We start from the raw sequence: 16555 nt of genomic DNA on the forward strand, positions 1-16555 counted from the left end.
CCCTGAATAGTGGTGGCGCAAGAGGAAGAATTGAAAGGGTGTGTGGCTGTATGCTGCGAGATGTTGTGAGGTTCAGTCAACACTCATTGGTGAGGCTGTGAACTTTTTCCTCTTTTTGCTGATAAATCCAAAACCAAAACGGCGCCGCATACATGCGTGCGCGTCACCTCGAGACGGATCGCGCCGGAATCAAGCGGCGCAAGACGGCCGACCCACGCCGAGCTGAGACGACACGTGCTCTGGTGACGCCCTGTCTTTCTTGATTGCTGCTCATGCGCGCGGCCAAAGAGCTGCGCGGTGTCCCTCCACCATCACCATGGCCCCAATCAAAGTCAAGATCAGCGACCTACCAGCATGTCACGAGCTAACCTCGATCACGCTTACTTTCTATTCTGAAGTTGTCAGTCTATCGCAAGACGCGAACGGGAAGCACTCTCGTCAGGTGTATTCCATTCATCTTCAACACTCCTTACGGTCCAGCCTTTGAGGGACAGCTTTGACCGCCGATTTCAGACTCGTGACAACTGGTTAGATGGCGTGGTTCAGCAATCAATGGTCGCGACTACAAAATGCGGTCAACGACACGTTTGATCCCATAGGCGACGGCACATTCTCACCTCATGCTCAGCACAATGATCCAGGTCAAGCCTCGGCTAGTGGGATCGCTGGTGGCAGCTCGGGCAGGACTCCGTTTGGCAGAGCGAACTCTGGCACTACGGATGGGGCACCTATCAAGCACATCAATGTAGCGTGGGGCAAGCAAAGGTGAGTGTCCAGGCAGATCCGAGAGCAAACGTACAGACTTTGTGTGCTAGCGCGCACATAGAATTCTCGAGTTGTGGCGCAATGGGTGCAAACAATGCTGCTCACTGGCGTTGGAGTGCTGGATCCCAGTCTTTGGTTGCGCCCGAGCGACCTCGGATCGCCCAAGCTGATGCTTCCGGTCGATTAAAGCTGACACACTTCCACTCTCACTTCGCCTATGCACAAATCAGGTTATCCATCAACCTGCCACCAAGCCCACCACCAACGCTGGGCATTCTCAAGGCGCACATCGCCACTCAAACATTCGTACCCTACGACAACATCAAGCTGATATCGTCGGGGTTCATTCTTCGTGACGACCGAGCCGCCTTAACCTCTTTTGGCCTCAAAGATGGATCCAAGCTGACCCTGGTAGGCTCGACAGACGGACCTCCTCCCATCGGAGATCGACCGGGTGGGAAAGCGCCTCCTCCACCTCCCCCAAAAGAAGAGCAAGAACCGGAGAGCGAATCTTCGTTGATTTCTCGCATAGAGACGATCCTGAACGGGGTGAGGAGGGACTTGGGACCGGATATAGAGGCTTTCTGTGCAGGTTCGCAGCCGCCTACTTCTCCTGCCGAGAGCAGATCCAAGACGCAAAAAAGATTGAGCGAGTTGCTCCTGAGGGCTTTGTTGGCTTTGGACAGCGTCGCTGTCACTGGGGAAGAGAGCAGGTTGAAGAGAAAGGAAGCTGTGAAAGAGGTTCAGTCTAGATTGGACGAAGTGGACAGGGCATGGGCCGAGAGCAAGATGGCCGAGATGGAGAAGAGCAAGGAGGCATAGATTGTGCTCCGAAGTCGAATTCATCTCTGCTACTACTGCCGTTCCTGACCCACGAGTATGAAGCTCGGCTTTCCACAACATCACGGGCCCACAAGCTGCTCTTGCGTCTTTCAGACAGGGAGACAAGTGTCGAGTTATGTTGCTCTATCGAGAATTCAAGCATGTTTCTTGGACATCTATCACCACGCTTGTGATAGCAGGGGCAAGGTGGGTAATTGAAGTGACTTTGAAAGGAGCGTGCGAAGAGGGAGTGCACTTCTTGGGCTTCAAAGTTTTCTCTGCCTACGACGGGGCACAATCATGGATTATCATTGTTCGTATAGCGAAGGCCTCGGTCTGACACTAATCGTCGCGCGAGCAAGCCCCAGCATCGGCATCGGCATCGTGCTGCGCTGCAATGGGCGTGGGAGGTACAGCAGTCAATACGCTGCTGCTCCATTCATCACTGGGCGCGCAGGAGATAGTTGCGCACTTTGCATGTCTGCAAGGAGCAGTCGCTCTTCGTTCCAGGATCTGGAACTGGGGCGAAGGAGCAGAAGCGGAAGGAGAGAGGGAAAAGCTGGGAGATGTGAATGCGAAGGTGGAAAGCCGATGTTGGGAAGAGAAGGTGTTTGTGGGGAAACGACGGCCGAGAGAGCTGAATGAATTGGCCCTTTTGGCTGCGGGCGCAGTAGCGGTGGTGTGTATGTTGAGGCCGAGGTGAGATGGGCTTTCGGAAGGCTGGAATGGGAATGGAGCACTGGTCAAGGAGGACCATTGTTCCAGGCCTCCTCTATTCATGCGCAGCAGGCGCATATTTAAAAACTTGGAAGACGAAGAGTCTGAGACATTCTTGTTGGCATAGGCTCCCGCCCCCCAAGTCGAGCCCATCAGTGGCGGAGGCACGTCGTACTCTGCTCTCGACGCCGCCATGTGTGGCAAAGTGGATCTGCTACGCAGTCCTTCGCACCTTGCGCGTGGTGTAATGGGGCTCGAGATGGGGCAGGGATCTTGATTGTGAAGTGTAGATTCCTTATTGAAGGTAACGCTGTCAGCTTTATGAACATCGGCTGGCGGAAAAGGTCGCCAAATCTCGGAGTCTGGATGAGCAGAGATGAGTCGGTGACCATCTTCGGGAGTCGTAGGACTCGAGTCAGTGTTCGCAGCGTCTTGCGGATGGTCGAAAGACGAGAGAGAAGCAGGGGACGAGGACGAGGGAAGTCCATTGCGAACCGTCAAGCGCCGGACGGGTGTAGTGCAATGATTCGACGTTTGCAAAAGCGGTTCCGAAAAGGTTCGAGAAGCGTGTTGTTGTTTGAGAGCGAGCGACAGGGAAGGACGTTGGCGGCGCATCGCTTGGGCTTTGACGTCGGTGCTCGGCAAGATAGGTCCTTTTGACAAAGCACCGGGCAGATTATCGTGCGCAACTGCGCAGACACTGCCGTGCACCTGCTCTTCGAACTGGCATGATGAGCTCGAGAGACTGGTCGGCCCTGTCGATGTGAGACTCTGGGTGTCGGTGTTGTCGCAAACGTCTACCAGCAGGCTCAATGGACGATGTCCGTTGCCGATGTATAGGGACGGCGTTTTGGTGGTCGGAAGATGGTCTGGCATCGGCGGCTCACCCAGCGGAGACTGACACAGAGCGCGCGGCTCATCGAGCTCGATGGCGTCGCGTGCCTGACGTGGCGTCGTCCTCCGGGTAGGTTGATCCTTCTGGCCACTCGCTTGGGACGCTCGTCTTGCTGCTTGACGCATAGTTGCACGATCTGAAACAAACCAGGGCATCTTCTTGCTGAGTGTGCGCAAGAGACCGATCCTTTTGGATGGGGCGGCGGTGGAGCTCGGCAGGGCCGGAGTTGCAATTTCAAGCCAGTCGGCGTCTCGATGAAGAAGAGCGACGGTGTCTTTGCAATTGCGGGCATCTCCATCAATAGACACGCTAGCAGAAAGAGTTGGCTCTGATTTTTCAGTTGAAGGTAGATCCGCCTTGACCGCTACATGGCTCCTTGTGCACTGAACGCACTGTACGTGCGCTTGGATGCGCGGATGCGGCTTGCCCTATAGGGACGGCGTCTGCATCAGCACCAGACTTGACGCTCTCGGCAATTCTTGCCCTCTGACTCACCTTGGCAATGGAATCGTCTGGGAGAAACGTATTATGCTTCTCATCTAGAGATACCGGACTGTTCTGGGCCGACCAATTGCATGTAGCCCAATTATCCTTCGCTTCGGAACAAGCGAAATGCCAATTAGCGAGCAAGTCTAGTCCCTTTCTAGGAGATTTGGACGCCATTGGGAGTCGAGGCGCCAGGGCGATTCGACGTGTCTTTACTTGACATTTTCGAAAAGTGCCTGTAAAAGTGCGCACAAGCTCGACGGGTTTACGACTATTAGTGTGCGAGGACCAAGCGTAGTTGGTACCACGGCTACAGTCGTGCTCGTCAAAGTTCCACTCCAGCGATGTGGTTTCGGTCGAGGGAGAGACGTCGTGGGGCTCGTAGATGGGCTCCATAGCTGCGGGGATGGGGACTACAAGGCTACGCTCTTTGAAGACCTGTTCTGGCTCGAGGGTAGAGTCTGTAGCGAGGTCCAATCGGCAAAGGTAAGATGGGGAGAGGCACTGGAACGGGAGCCGCATGGTGGTGGAGAAGAGATGTGCTTCAGCTCGACGCAAATGGGCGCCCAGATGTTTGTTGGCTTGGCCCGAAGTGGCTGTCGACAAAGCTCTGACCGGTGGTCTTCGAGTGAGCGGTCAAGAGATGAAGGGGGAAAGGCGAGCAGAGCTACAGTAGACGCTCGTTTATGAGCACAACTGGCTGGTACTGCGGCTTTGCGATTGTCTGCCCATGTAGCCGCCATTCCACAATGGCGATGTGCTGCAAAGCGCAGCAACCATCCGTCAACGAACTTCCGTTGCAGGGTAGACCAGGGGCAAGAATGCGCTTCGCCCGCCTTGGATGTAGTTCCCTGTGTACAGCGTACGCTACGATGCGGACATGGACACCTTTCTCATGCGCCACTACAGTCAGGCGGGCGGGCGTACAGCGCAAGTCGACTCGCACTCGCTTCATCATGTTTGGGGCCGACGCTCCATCCCGCCGCTCGGCTGCTGACGCTTGCAAGGTGTTGGTCTGCTCCGCCCCGCCTGACCAACGCTACGCCACGCCACGCATACGCAAGGTACCGCAGCGAAATGTGCCGCCGTATCGTGTGAGGGGGCGGGCGCGGAGGTTCTTGATCGTTGCATGGGATTTAGCACCTCATTTCTGATAGAACGAACGGCGAATATGTATCAAGGAGCTCCAGGCGTGCGGCAGGACGCGGCCTCGACAAAGATCCGTCCGCCATGGGTCGCCTAGCGGTCCTGAGCTCGATCGCTCAAGAGCGGGATTCATATGAGTGCCGAGTGCTTACAGACGCCCGCAATGTCGAGATGAAACGAAGTCCGATATGAACGATCGGGTAGCAGCGCCCGGGCGCGTAATTGCTTGACCCTCTCTTCGGTAGCGACCGTGATCTAATGAGACAGCGATCGAGCTTCAACCTTGTGTCTTGATACTGGACCCTGGATGGAGGTGAGCCTTGACCACTCGGCAGCATGACCAAGCTTTGAGTGTGGGTCGGGAGGGTTTGTCAGGCACTTGGACACCTTGCCACGTACTGCGCGTTCTCGAGGGAGAGGGGAGCGTCTCTGCACCTCTGAACTATGTCTCTTGACTGACGTGCTTCGCGTCTTGTACCGAAGCGAGGTCTAGTGCACGGTCCTCACTCTCGTCCAGAGGAAGCGAAAATTGCTTCTTGCGTTGCAAAATCATGCAATGGTGAACATCGAAATGCAGATCTGAATCGTGAGTCCTTGGCCGCGCTTCACTTGCCATGCGACGCGGGTCTTGTGGGTTGTGCGTCGCGCAAAAGCTCACAACCGCCGATGTGGTGGCGGGAAAAGCATGTCGGTCGCCATGGATCAATTTGTGAACGTGCGAAGGGGCATTCCACCCGCAGCCCTTTGCAGAGTGCACGCTTCAAAGTGCGTCTCGTTCGCAGCAAGAAATGCCCAGTGACTCCACATTTTTGAATGAGGTTGCACTTGCGAATAATGAAATGAGCTTGGTGATGGATCAACATCCAGCAACGCTGCGCCTCATCAACTGCGGGGTCCCACCGCAATCCATCCAGTGCAACAGCGATAAAGCATTGCGGTGATGCTGAGCTTGATTCACCATTTATCAGTCTGTGCCATCTCCTCGCCGTAAAGTTGAGACGTGTGAATGTACTGAGCACGCTGCCTTGCCCAGAGTGAAGCGTCGCGGCTTCCTATTGCGATGGCTACTTTAGTCTCTTTCGAGGATGCGATTCCCATGTGCAAGCGGTACAGACCCCTTTCATCTTCACGATGGGTGATTGTCTCGGATGCAGATCTTAGGCTGCTGCCTATGCGGCACGGCGTCTGCTTAGTTGAAGAGGCCCCGAGATCCGTCCGATCACCGCGCCGTGCTCGACGGATCCGCGTATGGGAATGATCGAAGGCCAACATCTATGGCGTGTGCTTGCGCATGGGTGGCAAATATCGAGCGAGTGGCAAAGACGCACGAGCGATCAAGTCAGTCTGAGAATCTTCCGGGGCCCCTTCAACCGCCAGAGCTAGAGCTAGGAGTCATAGAAGGTTCGCCCTCGATCTGCCCACCCCTATAGACGACCTAGGCAGTATGGCGTCTGGGTGCTTGGGAGACGTGGGAGTCTCGAGCATGTTTTGTAGGTCCTTCACCATCGCCACCGTCTCGCTATTAGACCAATTTTGAGGTCAACATTTTAGCGGTCAAGCTCTGTCCCTCGATCCTGCGGAGTTTCTCTGACGCAACAGCACGTCTCACCTTCAGAAATCCGCTTGAGCCTTGTCGAAGACCTAGCTGCAGACGCTTCAAGACTTGGGTCAAGCTATGAAGGAAGAGGCGAAAATCGTGAGTGGCTTGACAACGCGTCAGACCGTCGCTGGCAAGCTGCGTCTCAGGTGAGACGCGGTGTCAAGACTTATAGATTGTTGTTGCCTATAGCTAGCTCACCGCTCGCTGTTGTTCCTCCGTCAATCGGGCGCAGCAGTCGTATTGCCAGCTGGGCCGGCTTGCGTAGTTAGACGATTCCCGAGTCTGCACGATTTCCGATCTGAGCAAGTTCGCCTGCATGAACTTTTCGCTGAAGCGAATGAATACCCATGCTTGGCGTCGACGCGCTAGCGGGCAAGAGCTCAAAACGGACCAGGGGAAAGGCTGTGCTGTGCGCACTCGTGACTGATGCGATTAAGCACCCGCGGAGAGTCACGGTCGTGCACGTCATCAGCGACGACGTTACGCAAGGTGGTCGCTCTGATCGATCTCTGACCTTCTGGATCCACGATGTAGCTGCGTGGGTGGCAGCTGGTGGACGGATGAACAGAAAGAGGCTAGCCAGCCCTTTTTCAGTCTGCACGGTGAGCATGGCAAGGACCGCACTCTCACGTGGGAAGTCGGTTAGCTCGTTCGGTTTCCCCGTTTCCCGCACGGAGGATTCGCGCGCGTGTGCGCAGTCGCAACTTGTCGCGCTTCCGCTCATCGTGCTTTTAGCGCCTACAAGCCAGACAGGTTGCTTGCCAAGATAAAGGAGCCCCTAAGCAGCAGCAGCAGCTTTCGTGTCTGAGGGGCCGTGTGAACGTGCTCAAGCATGCATGCCGCTTGCCGATCAGCTGTAGTCGCCTATGCAGCAGGGGTTGGATGCAGGCATGGAGAATCACTCGTTCCAGAATCACAATTGTGACTCAACTGTGAGTGGACACGAGACATGTCTCGCTCTTGGGGCGGGGGCGGGGGCGGGGGCGAGGGTGCTGGACTGAGCATTTGGCGTCCCCGAACGTGGGTTGGCTCGTCATCGAGCGGGCTCGTGAGGCACCACCACCCCCACGTCATTACTCCAAGCTACCCGGCAGACCTCCTGAGTCAAGAGAAGCGAACAAGATAGAACACTGCCACAGCTCGACGTGCGCGCCGCCTCGCCCGAGGAGTCCAGCCGTCTGTCTCGTGCTATAAAGAGGTCCAAAAGACGCTTGGCCACGCAGTCATCCCTCCAAGCTCTGCACTCCCATCCATCGAGATCATGCCGGCCCTTTCTAAACTTTCCTTTTACAAGAAGAAAGCTGCTGAGAGTGGCACGAACTCTGTTGATACTGGCGAGCGAGCCGTCAACAATGGTCGACGGGTGGGACTAGAGGATCCATCGGATGTCCGTCTACAGGACGATCCCAACATCTTTCCGACTGGTCGACCTGATCACTCCAAAGCGCCATTAGCGGTGTCCAGCGCTACAGCGGGAGGCTCGAGCGCTGCTGCAAAGGCTACTGAGCTGGGCGACGTCGACGCTCAGCAACAACTGCAGTACCCTGCGCCTGTTGGGCCGCCTTCTACTACACTGCTTGATCCTGTCGGCAAGGCTTTCATAGATCCCAGACTGTATGGAGGGATGAGCGTCAACAAGAGCAATGGCGATTTGGGCGAACCTTTAAATGTCATTGGTGAGTGGACTGCCACACCATTGCGGCACGCCACCTGCGATCCGTCTTGAGCCTTTTTCACCGCCAGTCTCAACTCTGACACTGGCACTTCTTGCGCTTTGGGATGACAGTCTCGGCTCTGTCATCCCCAGAGATCCTGACTCGAAAAGGTCTGCAGCAATACCTCCGTTCGTTGGATTTGGACATGGAATGTTTCGGACTGCACTCTGGTGCTCTGCAAAAGGCTAATCTAGACCCTCGAGGATTCTCCGACGAGCTCTTTCTGTACCGCGAAGTCTACACACCTCTGGATCATCTGTTCGGTACGTGCGTGGAAAGCTTGATTGGCGGCAATCATATCCGCGTTTGGCAGCAACAAGGTACCGGAGCTTGGTTCTTCGCTGCGAGCGAGGAAGAAAATGTGAGCAAACATCACAAGATCATTCCGAATGGCTACGATTTGGGCAGAGACAAAGTGGTGGGTCTCAGTCAGAAGAACAAGAATGGTATTACGTGAGTTGATCGGCTTCTCGTCGTCTAGCTGCTGCTGCGGTCGCTCACCGCTCGAGGCACGGCGTTCCGATTACCGATTCGCATCTCAGCTCGTGGTTCTTCACTCGGTATCAGACCAAGGTGCAATGGCTGGACGGTCTAATGCCTGCAGGTGCTCAAGGTATCAACCATGACATTGCCGTGCGTCGCCGACTTGTCTCGGAAAGTCTGCGAGAGATAGTTGACGTGTCTCTCTGCACACTACAGGTGGACGGCCGAACAGCTCTGCTGACGATCAAGATTCTCAATTCTGACGACAAGGCCGCGCTCAAGAAGACCTCTGCTCAGCTCAAAGCTGCAGAGAAGGAGCACAAGAGGATCAGCAAGCGTTTGAGTAAGCAGTCTCCAGATGCTACTGTCCCTGCTGCGGCGTCAGCCAACGGAGCAGGGAAGGATGCTTCTGCGGATGCGGCTCAACCGAGCGAATCGGCGCAGGCGTCGACGAATGAGCCTGCTGTGGCGACCAAAAACGCTGCCAAGTGGCTCAAGCGTATCAGCACGAGCGCAAAGAGATCATCGAGGCAGGACACACCTGCAGTCGAGACTGCGCAAGCCGCACCGGCGATTGCAGCAGCCTGAAGACAAGAACAGTCGGCCTGTCTGCACCCTGACGAGGTGACATCACGTTGCGAAGCATGATTGCAAGGATCAGCGCCACGAGCGACGCAGCTCACGACTCACCATTCACGATTCATGCACCTTGACGACGCCCTTCACCACGCACCGCGAGATGTTCACAACTTTGCCGTGGGAGCGTACGTAGACAGACCTGCTTCCTCTGAACCGTTCAGCAATTCGATACCATCTGCAAGAGCCTGCTTTGCTGATCGAGTTGACCTGTGTTGTGCTGGCTTTGCTCAAGAGTTGCAGGCACTCCTGCCTGCCTGCCTGCCTGCCTCCGACCCACGAGTTGCATTGCGCTTTACTGTTGGCTGCGAACATCTCAAAGTGGGCGCGCGGTCCAAGCTTTTCTGCTCCTGATGATCTCAACTCCAATGAAGAGCCACGCATCTCTGCAGCTCCGGGTGCGGCGCTTTTCTTCCACACATTTCTAGCAGCTTTCGAAGCGACAGGCATTGGGTGCGCTACGCTTTGACACACGCGATCGAGGTGCTTGATTGCCCATCTCGAATATCCATGCTGCAGCTCACGCAAGTCACGACTCGTATGACGAATCGCGTATCCGAACGATTCGCTTGGCTCTCAGTAGTCAGAGCTATAGCGTGATGAATGTGTGAGTAGCGAGTGTGAGTATATGGCACGACTCACACGACTCACGCTCGTTTCATTCCGCCCAATATTCACCATTCAATTCGTGATTACCCCGCGTGACTCCACATCGATCGATGCATGAAGGCGGTGCATGGCGCGTGCCCGCTTCCCCCGCTTGGAGCGTATTGTTATTCCTGCGCCGCTCGGCCGCTCGGCCGCCCGGCCGTCTCGCTCGCTTGACCGACGCTGCTAGCATGCTTTAATTGAACCCCACACATGCGCTCGAGCCACTCATCGTGACTCACGACTCGGACTCTTGTCACATCGCGATCGACGAAGGCCAAGTCAAGTCACATTCATCAGTGACAGTGTGAGTCGTGATCGAGTCGTGAGTCTTGAGCGAATCACGAATCCACGGATGGTGAATGGTGAATCTCCTGATTGCCGACGACGAGGCACTTCACGAACTCACACTCCATCACCTGTCTGCTCGTCTAAGCTGCTCACCCACGCGCAAGGCTGGTAATCCTTCAAGGGGTGTGACCCTGCTCTACTGGTAAAAGCACAATCGTGCCAAGCGAGACGAAAAACGCTTCGTAGCTTTGACCTTGACAAAAGTCTGCGCAAGCGACAAGCACCAAGCGTTTCAGTACCGCAACAAGCGTTTCAAAACATTTCAGTACCGCAAGCCAGCCAGCCAGCCAGCCAGCCAGCCGTCTCTCTCGAGCTTCTTTACGGTGGCTGACGTCGCAGCCCGCACGAAAAGCATGCACCCTCAGAACGCCATTCATCGGCAGAGCCTGGAGGCCAGGGATGACTTTTGGCTCAAGGCGTCCAAAGATATCTCGTGGCACTTGCCGCCCACAACTGCGTACGGCAAGACTGATCTTTCGCGCGAGACTGCGCCCTACGCTCAAGGCAAGACCTGGTTCCCCAATGCTCAGCGTAGGTTCAAGCATTCGTATCACTCTGATTGCGCTGCTGCTCACCCAGTCGCCCCAATGCCACATCTTCCCCCCGCCTACCTTCTCCTGAACCTCATTCACAAGTCAATACCTGCTTCAATGCGCTGGACAGGCACGTCTATCCACCACCTTACGCTGGCGCTCCACCTCTTACGCCCAGCCCTCACACTCCACATTTGGCCATCGACTCTGCTCTTTCGCAGCGCATAGCTTTTCATCACGTCTCGCCTTTGCCCTTTCAGAAACAACAATATCGAGCCATCACTTATGGCGCTGCTTTGGAGTACGTCCAGACCCTCGCCGGGGTGCTCAAGAGCAAAGGCCTCAAGAAGGGCGATACTGTGAGTGAAGGGATGGTATTGCCGCATGGCAGCGCGGCGACGAGCTCTTCTGACACGCAATGCCACGGCTTCCAGGTCATCATCTACATGCCCATGATCCCAGAGACTGCGCTAGCCATGCTGGCGTGCGCGAGGCTAGGCGCTATCCATTCCGTCGTCTTTGGCGGCTTTGCAGCTCGAGAGCTAGCCAAGCGTATCGACGACAGTCGATGCAAGCTGGTTCTCTCCGCTTCTTGTGGGTTGGAGCCACGAGGGCCCGTGGAGTACAAACCTCTGGTGGACGCAGCTTTCGGCCACTGCAAGCACAAACCTCAAGGCTTGCTCTTCTTGGCCAGAAACACCATCTCTGGGCATGAGCCACCGCGGATCGACGCTCGAGGCAAGGCGGGAGTGCCAGAGTGGGATTGGGAAGACGAGCTGAGGCTAACGAGGGAAGGTGTGGATGGAAGACACAAGTGCTGGTCTTGCGTTCCTGTAGCTTCAGAGGAGCCCGTCTACATTCTGTATACGTGAGTCGCGCGTCAAGCACTTTCTTGACGGAATCTTGTTGGAGTCCGCTCACGCGCGGTGAGACTTGTGCGTTCGCAGTTCCGGAACAACCGGTACTCCGAAGGGCGTGACCAGATTGACGGGTGGGCACGCCGTCGGTTTGAGGTACTCTATAGAGCACGCCTTTGGAATGAAGCCTTCGGACACTATGCTTTGCGCCTCTGATCTAGGGTGCGTGCATGCTCGAATACCTTGCTCTGCGGAGTGCGCAATGACCTAATGAACCCAAATTGCACGGAGACAGCTGGGTAGTCGGTCATAGTTACATTCTGTACGCTCCACTCTTCCTCGGCGCTTCCACGTGCATTTTCGAGGGCAAACCCGTCACGCCTGACGCTGGGATTCTGTGGCGGACGATCTCTGCGCTGGGTGTCACACATCTCTTCACGGCGCCCACAGCTCTGCGAGCCGTGCGCGGTCAAGACCCCTCTGGTCAACTGATGCGCTCACCAAGCATCAATCTTCGCACTCTACGGGCGCTTTTCTTGGCGGGCGAACGATCAGAACCGACCCTAGTCTCGTTTTACCAAAAACGGTTGCGAGAGATTGCTGCTCCGGGCTTCGAGACAAACGATAATTATTGGCAAACGGAATCGGGGTCTCCAATCACCGCTCTGATGCTGGGCAGTGCTTGGCACAACTTGCCCTGCATCCCAGGCTCTGCAGGCTTGGCTCAGCCTGGCATGGACGTTCGTATCGTCGACGATGCTGGCAACGAGATTCGCGAAGCGGGAAAGATGGGCAACCTGGTCGTTGCTCCTCCCCTGTCGCCCACCTTTCTGGGTGGTTTGTGGAATAACCAGGCTGGTTTCCACGATGCTTATTGGAGCCGTTTCCAGAAACAGGGATGGTTCGATACGGGAGATGCGGCCGTCATGGATGAAGAGGGATACATTACCATCTTGGCTAGGTCTGACGACATCATACAAGTCGCCGGTCATCGTCTGGGCACGGGCTTGCTGGAACAAGTCCTCACTTCTCATCCCGACGTTCTCGAGGTGCGTCGGCGGACTCGGCGCGAGGTTGTGGATCTCAAATGTCAAGTGCTGATCCGTGCATCGCCTTTCTCTCCGCAGTGCTGCGTTGTGGGAGCACCCGAAAAGACAAAAGGAACGGTTCCATTCGCCCTCGTCGTCGCTCGTTCGGACCGGAAAGAGCAAGATGTTGAAGCGATACTCAAGAATGTCAACGAACACCTTCGAGCAGAGGTTGGTCCCATAGCACGTGAGTCGCTATCGCCTTGTTTTGCCAAGCAGCCTTGGTTGTGGGCCAGCTGACGCTAGCAACCTTGATACGATATCAGAGCTTGGCGCGCTCGTCCTCACTTCTGCTCTGCCAAAGACGCGCTCGGGCAAGACGCTTCGGAAGGTAGTCAGGGTCGTCACGGAGCAGGCAGCAGAGGGCAAGAGCAGCACGGATATCAGTCAGCTTCCGGTTCCGCCAACCATCGAGAGCATCGACGCGGTGCACAAGGCAGTTGAAGCGATCGAGAAGCACTTTGCGATTCGCACCAGATTGTAGAGCATGGAGCGTCGCTAAATACATCGATTGCTATGCATTGCTGCTATACAACAGGCTCCCAGTGGACAGCAGCCCGAGGATTGATTCGGTTAGACGGGAGGGCCGGGCAAAAAGGCCAACCTCTTCAGCAGATCCTCTGCTTCTGCGGTGTGCTCAGTATTGGCCGCGATGACCCTCGTCAAGTACTCGTTGGCAAGGGCCGGATTCGCTTCCCTTTGTGGTATCGCGGCGTCTGGAATTTGGTGCGCAAACTCTTGACTATCTAGATCCATAGCCGAGGTATCCTTGTCTCTTTGCGCGCCCGCTCGTGCGATTTGAGAGTTCTTGATGTGTCGCAACGCATTTGGGTTCAACAGAGCTTCTCTCTCCTTGCGTTTCTGATTCTCCGAAGCAATGTCTCCCATTTCCCACCGTGCCGCCACAACATAGCTGGCGACGTATCTCTCGAAAGGTAAAGGGTCCGCACTCTCTCTGGCTCCTTCTACCAAATCCACAATGCGTTTGTGCCACGTTGCTGCAGCAAGAATATCGCCCGCCGCTTCATAAAGCGTAATGATGCACTCGATGTGGCTGATCTGGTCAATGGTCGCCATGCTCGCAGAGCCGACGCTGAGTGCTCGCTTGTAGCACGATATGGCATGCTGGGATCTGCGTCAAATCGACTGAAGGTGCTCAGCTGAGTGCAGGCGCGCTGAGCCTTTTTGTATCTTTCGGACTAACCTGCCAAGTTTTTCGTAGCAATTGGCTTGCGCGATCCAGAGGGATGGAAGAAAGGGGCTGCCATCGGAAAGGATCGCATGTCAGCCGAGGACGACCGGCTTCAGTGGACGCGCCCCACCCACTTTAAAGCGCAGGCTTTTTGGAAATGATGCAAACAGTAGTGTGGCGCCTCGTTGAGCTCGTAGGCATAGCCAAGGCCGTACCAAGCTCGATGGTCATGTGGCGCAATGTCTGTGTACCCAGGAAACGAATCAACGTGGCGCATCGTCGCAGCAATGCTGTGCTATACTTACCAATCGCCCGTCTATACATTTCCGTCGCAGCTTGAGCATTCCGCAACTCAATATATGCGTGACCAAGCAGCACCCAAGCGTTGACGCAAGAGGGATCGAGCCGAAGTGCTCTTTGCAGGGCCTGCACAGATCGATGATGGTTGCCACGAGAGGTGTGATAATTGGCTGCGGTTCAAGGCATTGAAACGAGTGAGCAGATGGCACAATCAAAGCTCGCACGGCCCACTCACCGAGAGCACAGCATATCTCTGCACTGTCGCGTCCGCTCTCGATCAGTGAGTTGGTAAGGTGAGCGAGCTCTTCGTACTTGTTCAACACGAAAAGCAGATTTGAGTAGCCACCCAGGCCTTCGTTGCAGTGGGGATCAATTTGCCGGGCCTGTTTCCACAGCACCTCTGCTGCAGCATACTCTGCGAAGGGTCCAATGCGAGAAGTGAGTTCGCCGCACCTCGAGATCTCTCACCTCCTCTAGCTTCTCACCTTCCAGCACGTAGTGCGAATGCGCTTTGCAGCTCATGACGTACGGACTGCCGGGAAATAATCGCAGTAGCGCTTCGCAGCGTTGCGGATCGTTCGTGCTGCGATGAATTCTGGCAATGTGGCGGCTGTGATGGCTCACAAAGAACGCAGTCATGAAGGAATCTGGCAAGAGATCCGCGATTTCTCCAAGCTGCGGTGCACACGGACCTCATACTCAGGACAAGCGACGCACGGTCTGGAATGCGGACAACTCACTTCGCCGCTCTCAGGATTGAGCGCGGAACTGATCTCCAACCATGAAGACCAACAGTATGGAAACTCTGCCACACTGCGCACGAAACAGTCCAGGGCTTCGATGCGCTTTCCAAACTTTTGAAGCAGAATTCCTTTCCTGATTCATTTTGCGGGGCGAAGGCAACTGATTTTAGCGAAGGATGCCAAAGTCTCGTCAGGGCCCTGCTGATCGCACGTACAAGTACAGCAGAAAAGCATCGCTGGGATCGATGAGCTCGCGCAGAATGTTTAGCAAGCTGTCTGCTGTTTCTGCGCTTATGCCCTTATTTGAAGCGACTGCAGTGCACCTTACTCGTCAGCTAGCTGCCTATCAGCTCCCCGTGTGCAATACTCTCACCTGGGATGATGGCTGCTTCAGTGTCCAGATGTCGCTCAGCGAGCTGCGCAGCGGAGCTTGTCAGTATCGAGCGCGCCGTGGCCCTCGCCGCCAACACCCACCAAGAAGCTGGCGTACAGCCGCAGAAATTTCGCCTTGTCGCCCGGCACCTTTCTGCTCTCGAGGACCCAGGCGCACCTCTCTAGCTGATGGGATCCGAACAGACTTCTCGCAAAAGCGTAATTGTCGGCATCGTAGTCGTCCATTACGTCAGCGCTGCTCCATCGCTGCAGCGAGTCCGCATCGACGCTAGATAACCTCGAAGTGTCTTGGGAAGAGGCAAAGTGGACATGAGCGCTGCCCTGATCTGATGGAGAGTAAGGCCTGGCCAATGGAGAGGGAGGCAGACGAAAGGATGCGAATCGTCCGCTCTCATCTGCGCCTTTTGCAGGTGACGCCGCAACGTTACTAGCCTGACCGGGCGACAGGAGATGCGTGGACGAGCTGACCAGATTGTTGCCTCCTAGAGCGGGTGTCGAATGCACAGGAAAGGCAGAGCGCGTGTATCTGGCCGGGGTGGAGCTTGGCGCCCCTCGACGGGTCGTGCCAGCTCTTGCGGTCGTCGATGGCGCATCACCGGCATCTTGCGGCTCGTCGAAGTGCAAGTCTTCCGATCTAGGCACATGTGCAAGAAGTTCCTGAGCCCTGTAGTCACAGCATCGCGCCGATAGAACCCATCAGCACATGTGCCTGAGCGAGTAGCAAGAAGTGACAACGCACCAAGAGGCAGCAGAAAGCAGAGATCGATCTTCCAGCTCTCTCACTGCCGCCCTGAGACTCGCTCGAGCCCGGCTAGGGCCGCTGTCCGGAAAAGAGGAGCGCAAGCCAAAGATGTGACTGCCCATCTGCTCCTCTTTGTCGCTCACGTCGGATCGCTCGAAGCCTGATCCATCGCTGAGGTCTGCCTTTAGCATCACGACGTTGACTGAAGTACGGCACGAGCTACGCTCTCTGTATCTCAAGACTCAAGCCTGGAGTGGTTGCGCCGTTACGTCGTCAGTTGTGACGCTGCAGGTGTTGGTCGTTTGTGGAGAACATCGGCCGCACGTCACCCCGACGCGTGGTGTCCTGCGCGCCATGCACACACGTGTCACGCGGCCATCACTCGGTGACTGTGCGAAGACAAGAGTCAACAGTGCCTTTTGCAAGGACGCTTGTGACTTTCT

The 16555-nt window shown here is 55.8% G+C and overlaps 5 protein-coding genes across 5 annotated transcripts; 3 read left to right on the top strand and 2 right to left on the bottom strand.

Annotated features, from left to right (window-relative positions):
* Positions 1 to 301: 301 nt before the first annotated feature.
* Positions 302 to 1943, top strand: IE81DRAFT_323340 (hypothetical protein; the record flags this gene model as incomplete). Its single annotated transcript, XM_025513913.1, has 2 exons — positions 302 to 765; positions 996 to 1943. Coding segments are annotated over exons 1-2 (755 nt in total), but the record flags the coding sequence as incomplete, so codon positions are not given.
* Positions 1759 to 4577, bottom strand: IE81DRAFT_121428 (hypothetical protein). Its single transcript, XM_025510182.1, has 2 exons — positions 3695 to 4577; positions 1759 to 3627 (listed from the first exon to the last, which is right to left on the bottom strand). Exons 1-2 carry the CDS (start codon positions 4205 to 4207, stop codon positions 1930 to 1932), a joined length of 2211 nt encoding a protein of 736 aa, XP_025369737.1. The 5' UTR covers positions 4208 to 4577; the 3' UTR covers positions 1759 to 1929.
* Positions 4578 to 7369: 2792 nt separating this feature from the next.
* IE81DRAFT_323341 (hypothetical protein) lies at positions 7370 to 9452 on the top strand. Its single transcript, XM_025513914.1, has 4 exons — positions 7370 to 8107; positions 8218 to 8599; positions 8689 to 8779; positions 8846 to 9452. Exons 1-4 carry the CDS (start codon positions 7693 to 7695, stop codon positions 9215 to 9217), a joined length of 1260 nt encoding a protein of 419 aa, XP_025369738.1. The 5' UTR covers positions 7370 to 7692; the 3' UTR covers positions 9218 to 9452.
* Positions 9453 to 10157: 705 nt separating this feature from the next.
* Positions 10158 to 13532, top strand: IE81DRAFT_313428 (acetyl-CoA synthetase-like protein). The gene is made up of 7 exons (XM_025512488.1): positions 10158 to 10795; positions 10900 to 11156; positions 11232 to 11665; positions 11745 to 11876; positions 11950 to 12703; positions 12782 to 12929; positions 13009 to 13532. Exons 1-7 carry the CDS (start codon positions 10618 to 10620, stop codon positions 13224 to 13226), a joined length of 2121 nt encoding a protein of 706 aa, XP_025369739.1. The 5' UTR covers positions 10158 to 10617; the 3' UTR covers positions 13227 to 13532.
* On the bottom strand, positions 13233 to 16488 carry IE81DRAFT_323343 (TPR-like protein). The gene is made up of 11 exons (XM_025513915.1): positions 16110 to 16488; positions 15452 to 16034; positions 15351 to 15393; positions 15193 to 15289; positions 14975 to 15110; positions 14720 to 14909; positions 14470 to 14649; positions 14240 to 14404; positions 14069 to 14177; positions 13947 to 14003; positions 13233 to 13874 (listed from the first exon to the last, which is right to left on the bottom strand). Exons 1-11 carry the CDS (start codon positions 16301 to 16303, stop codon positions 13316 to 13318), a joined length of 2313 nt encoding a protein of 770 aa, XP_025369740.1. The 5' UTR covers positions 16304 to 16488; the 3' UTR covers positions 13233 to 13315.
* Between the last annotated feature and the right edge of the window lie 67 nt (positions 16489 to 16555).

Source organism: Ceraceosorus guamensis (genome assembly GCF_003144195.1).
Source record: "Ceraceosorus guamensis strain MCA 4658 unplaced genomic scaffold IE81scaffold_28, whole genome shotgun sequence".
NCBI classification, from domain to species: domain Eukaryota; kingdom Fungi; phylum Basidiomycota; class Exobasidiomycetes; order Ceraceosorales; family Ceraceosoraceae; genus Ceraceosorus; species Ceraceosorus guamensis.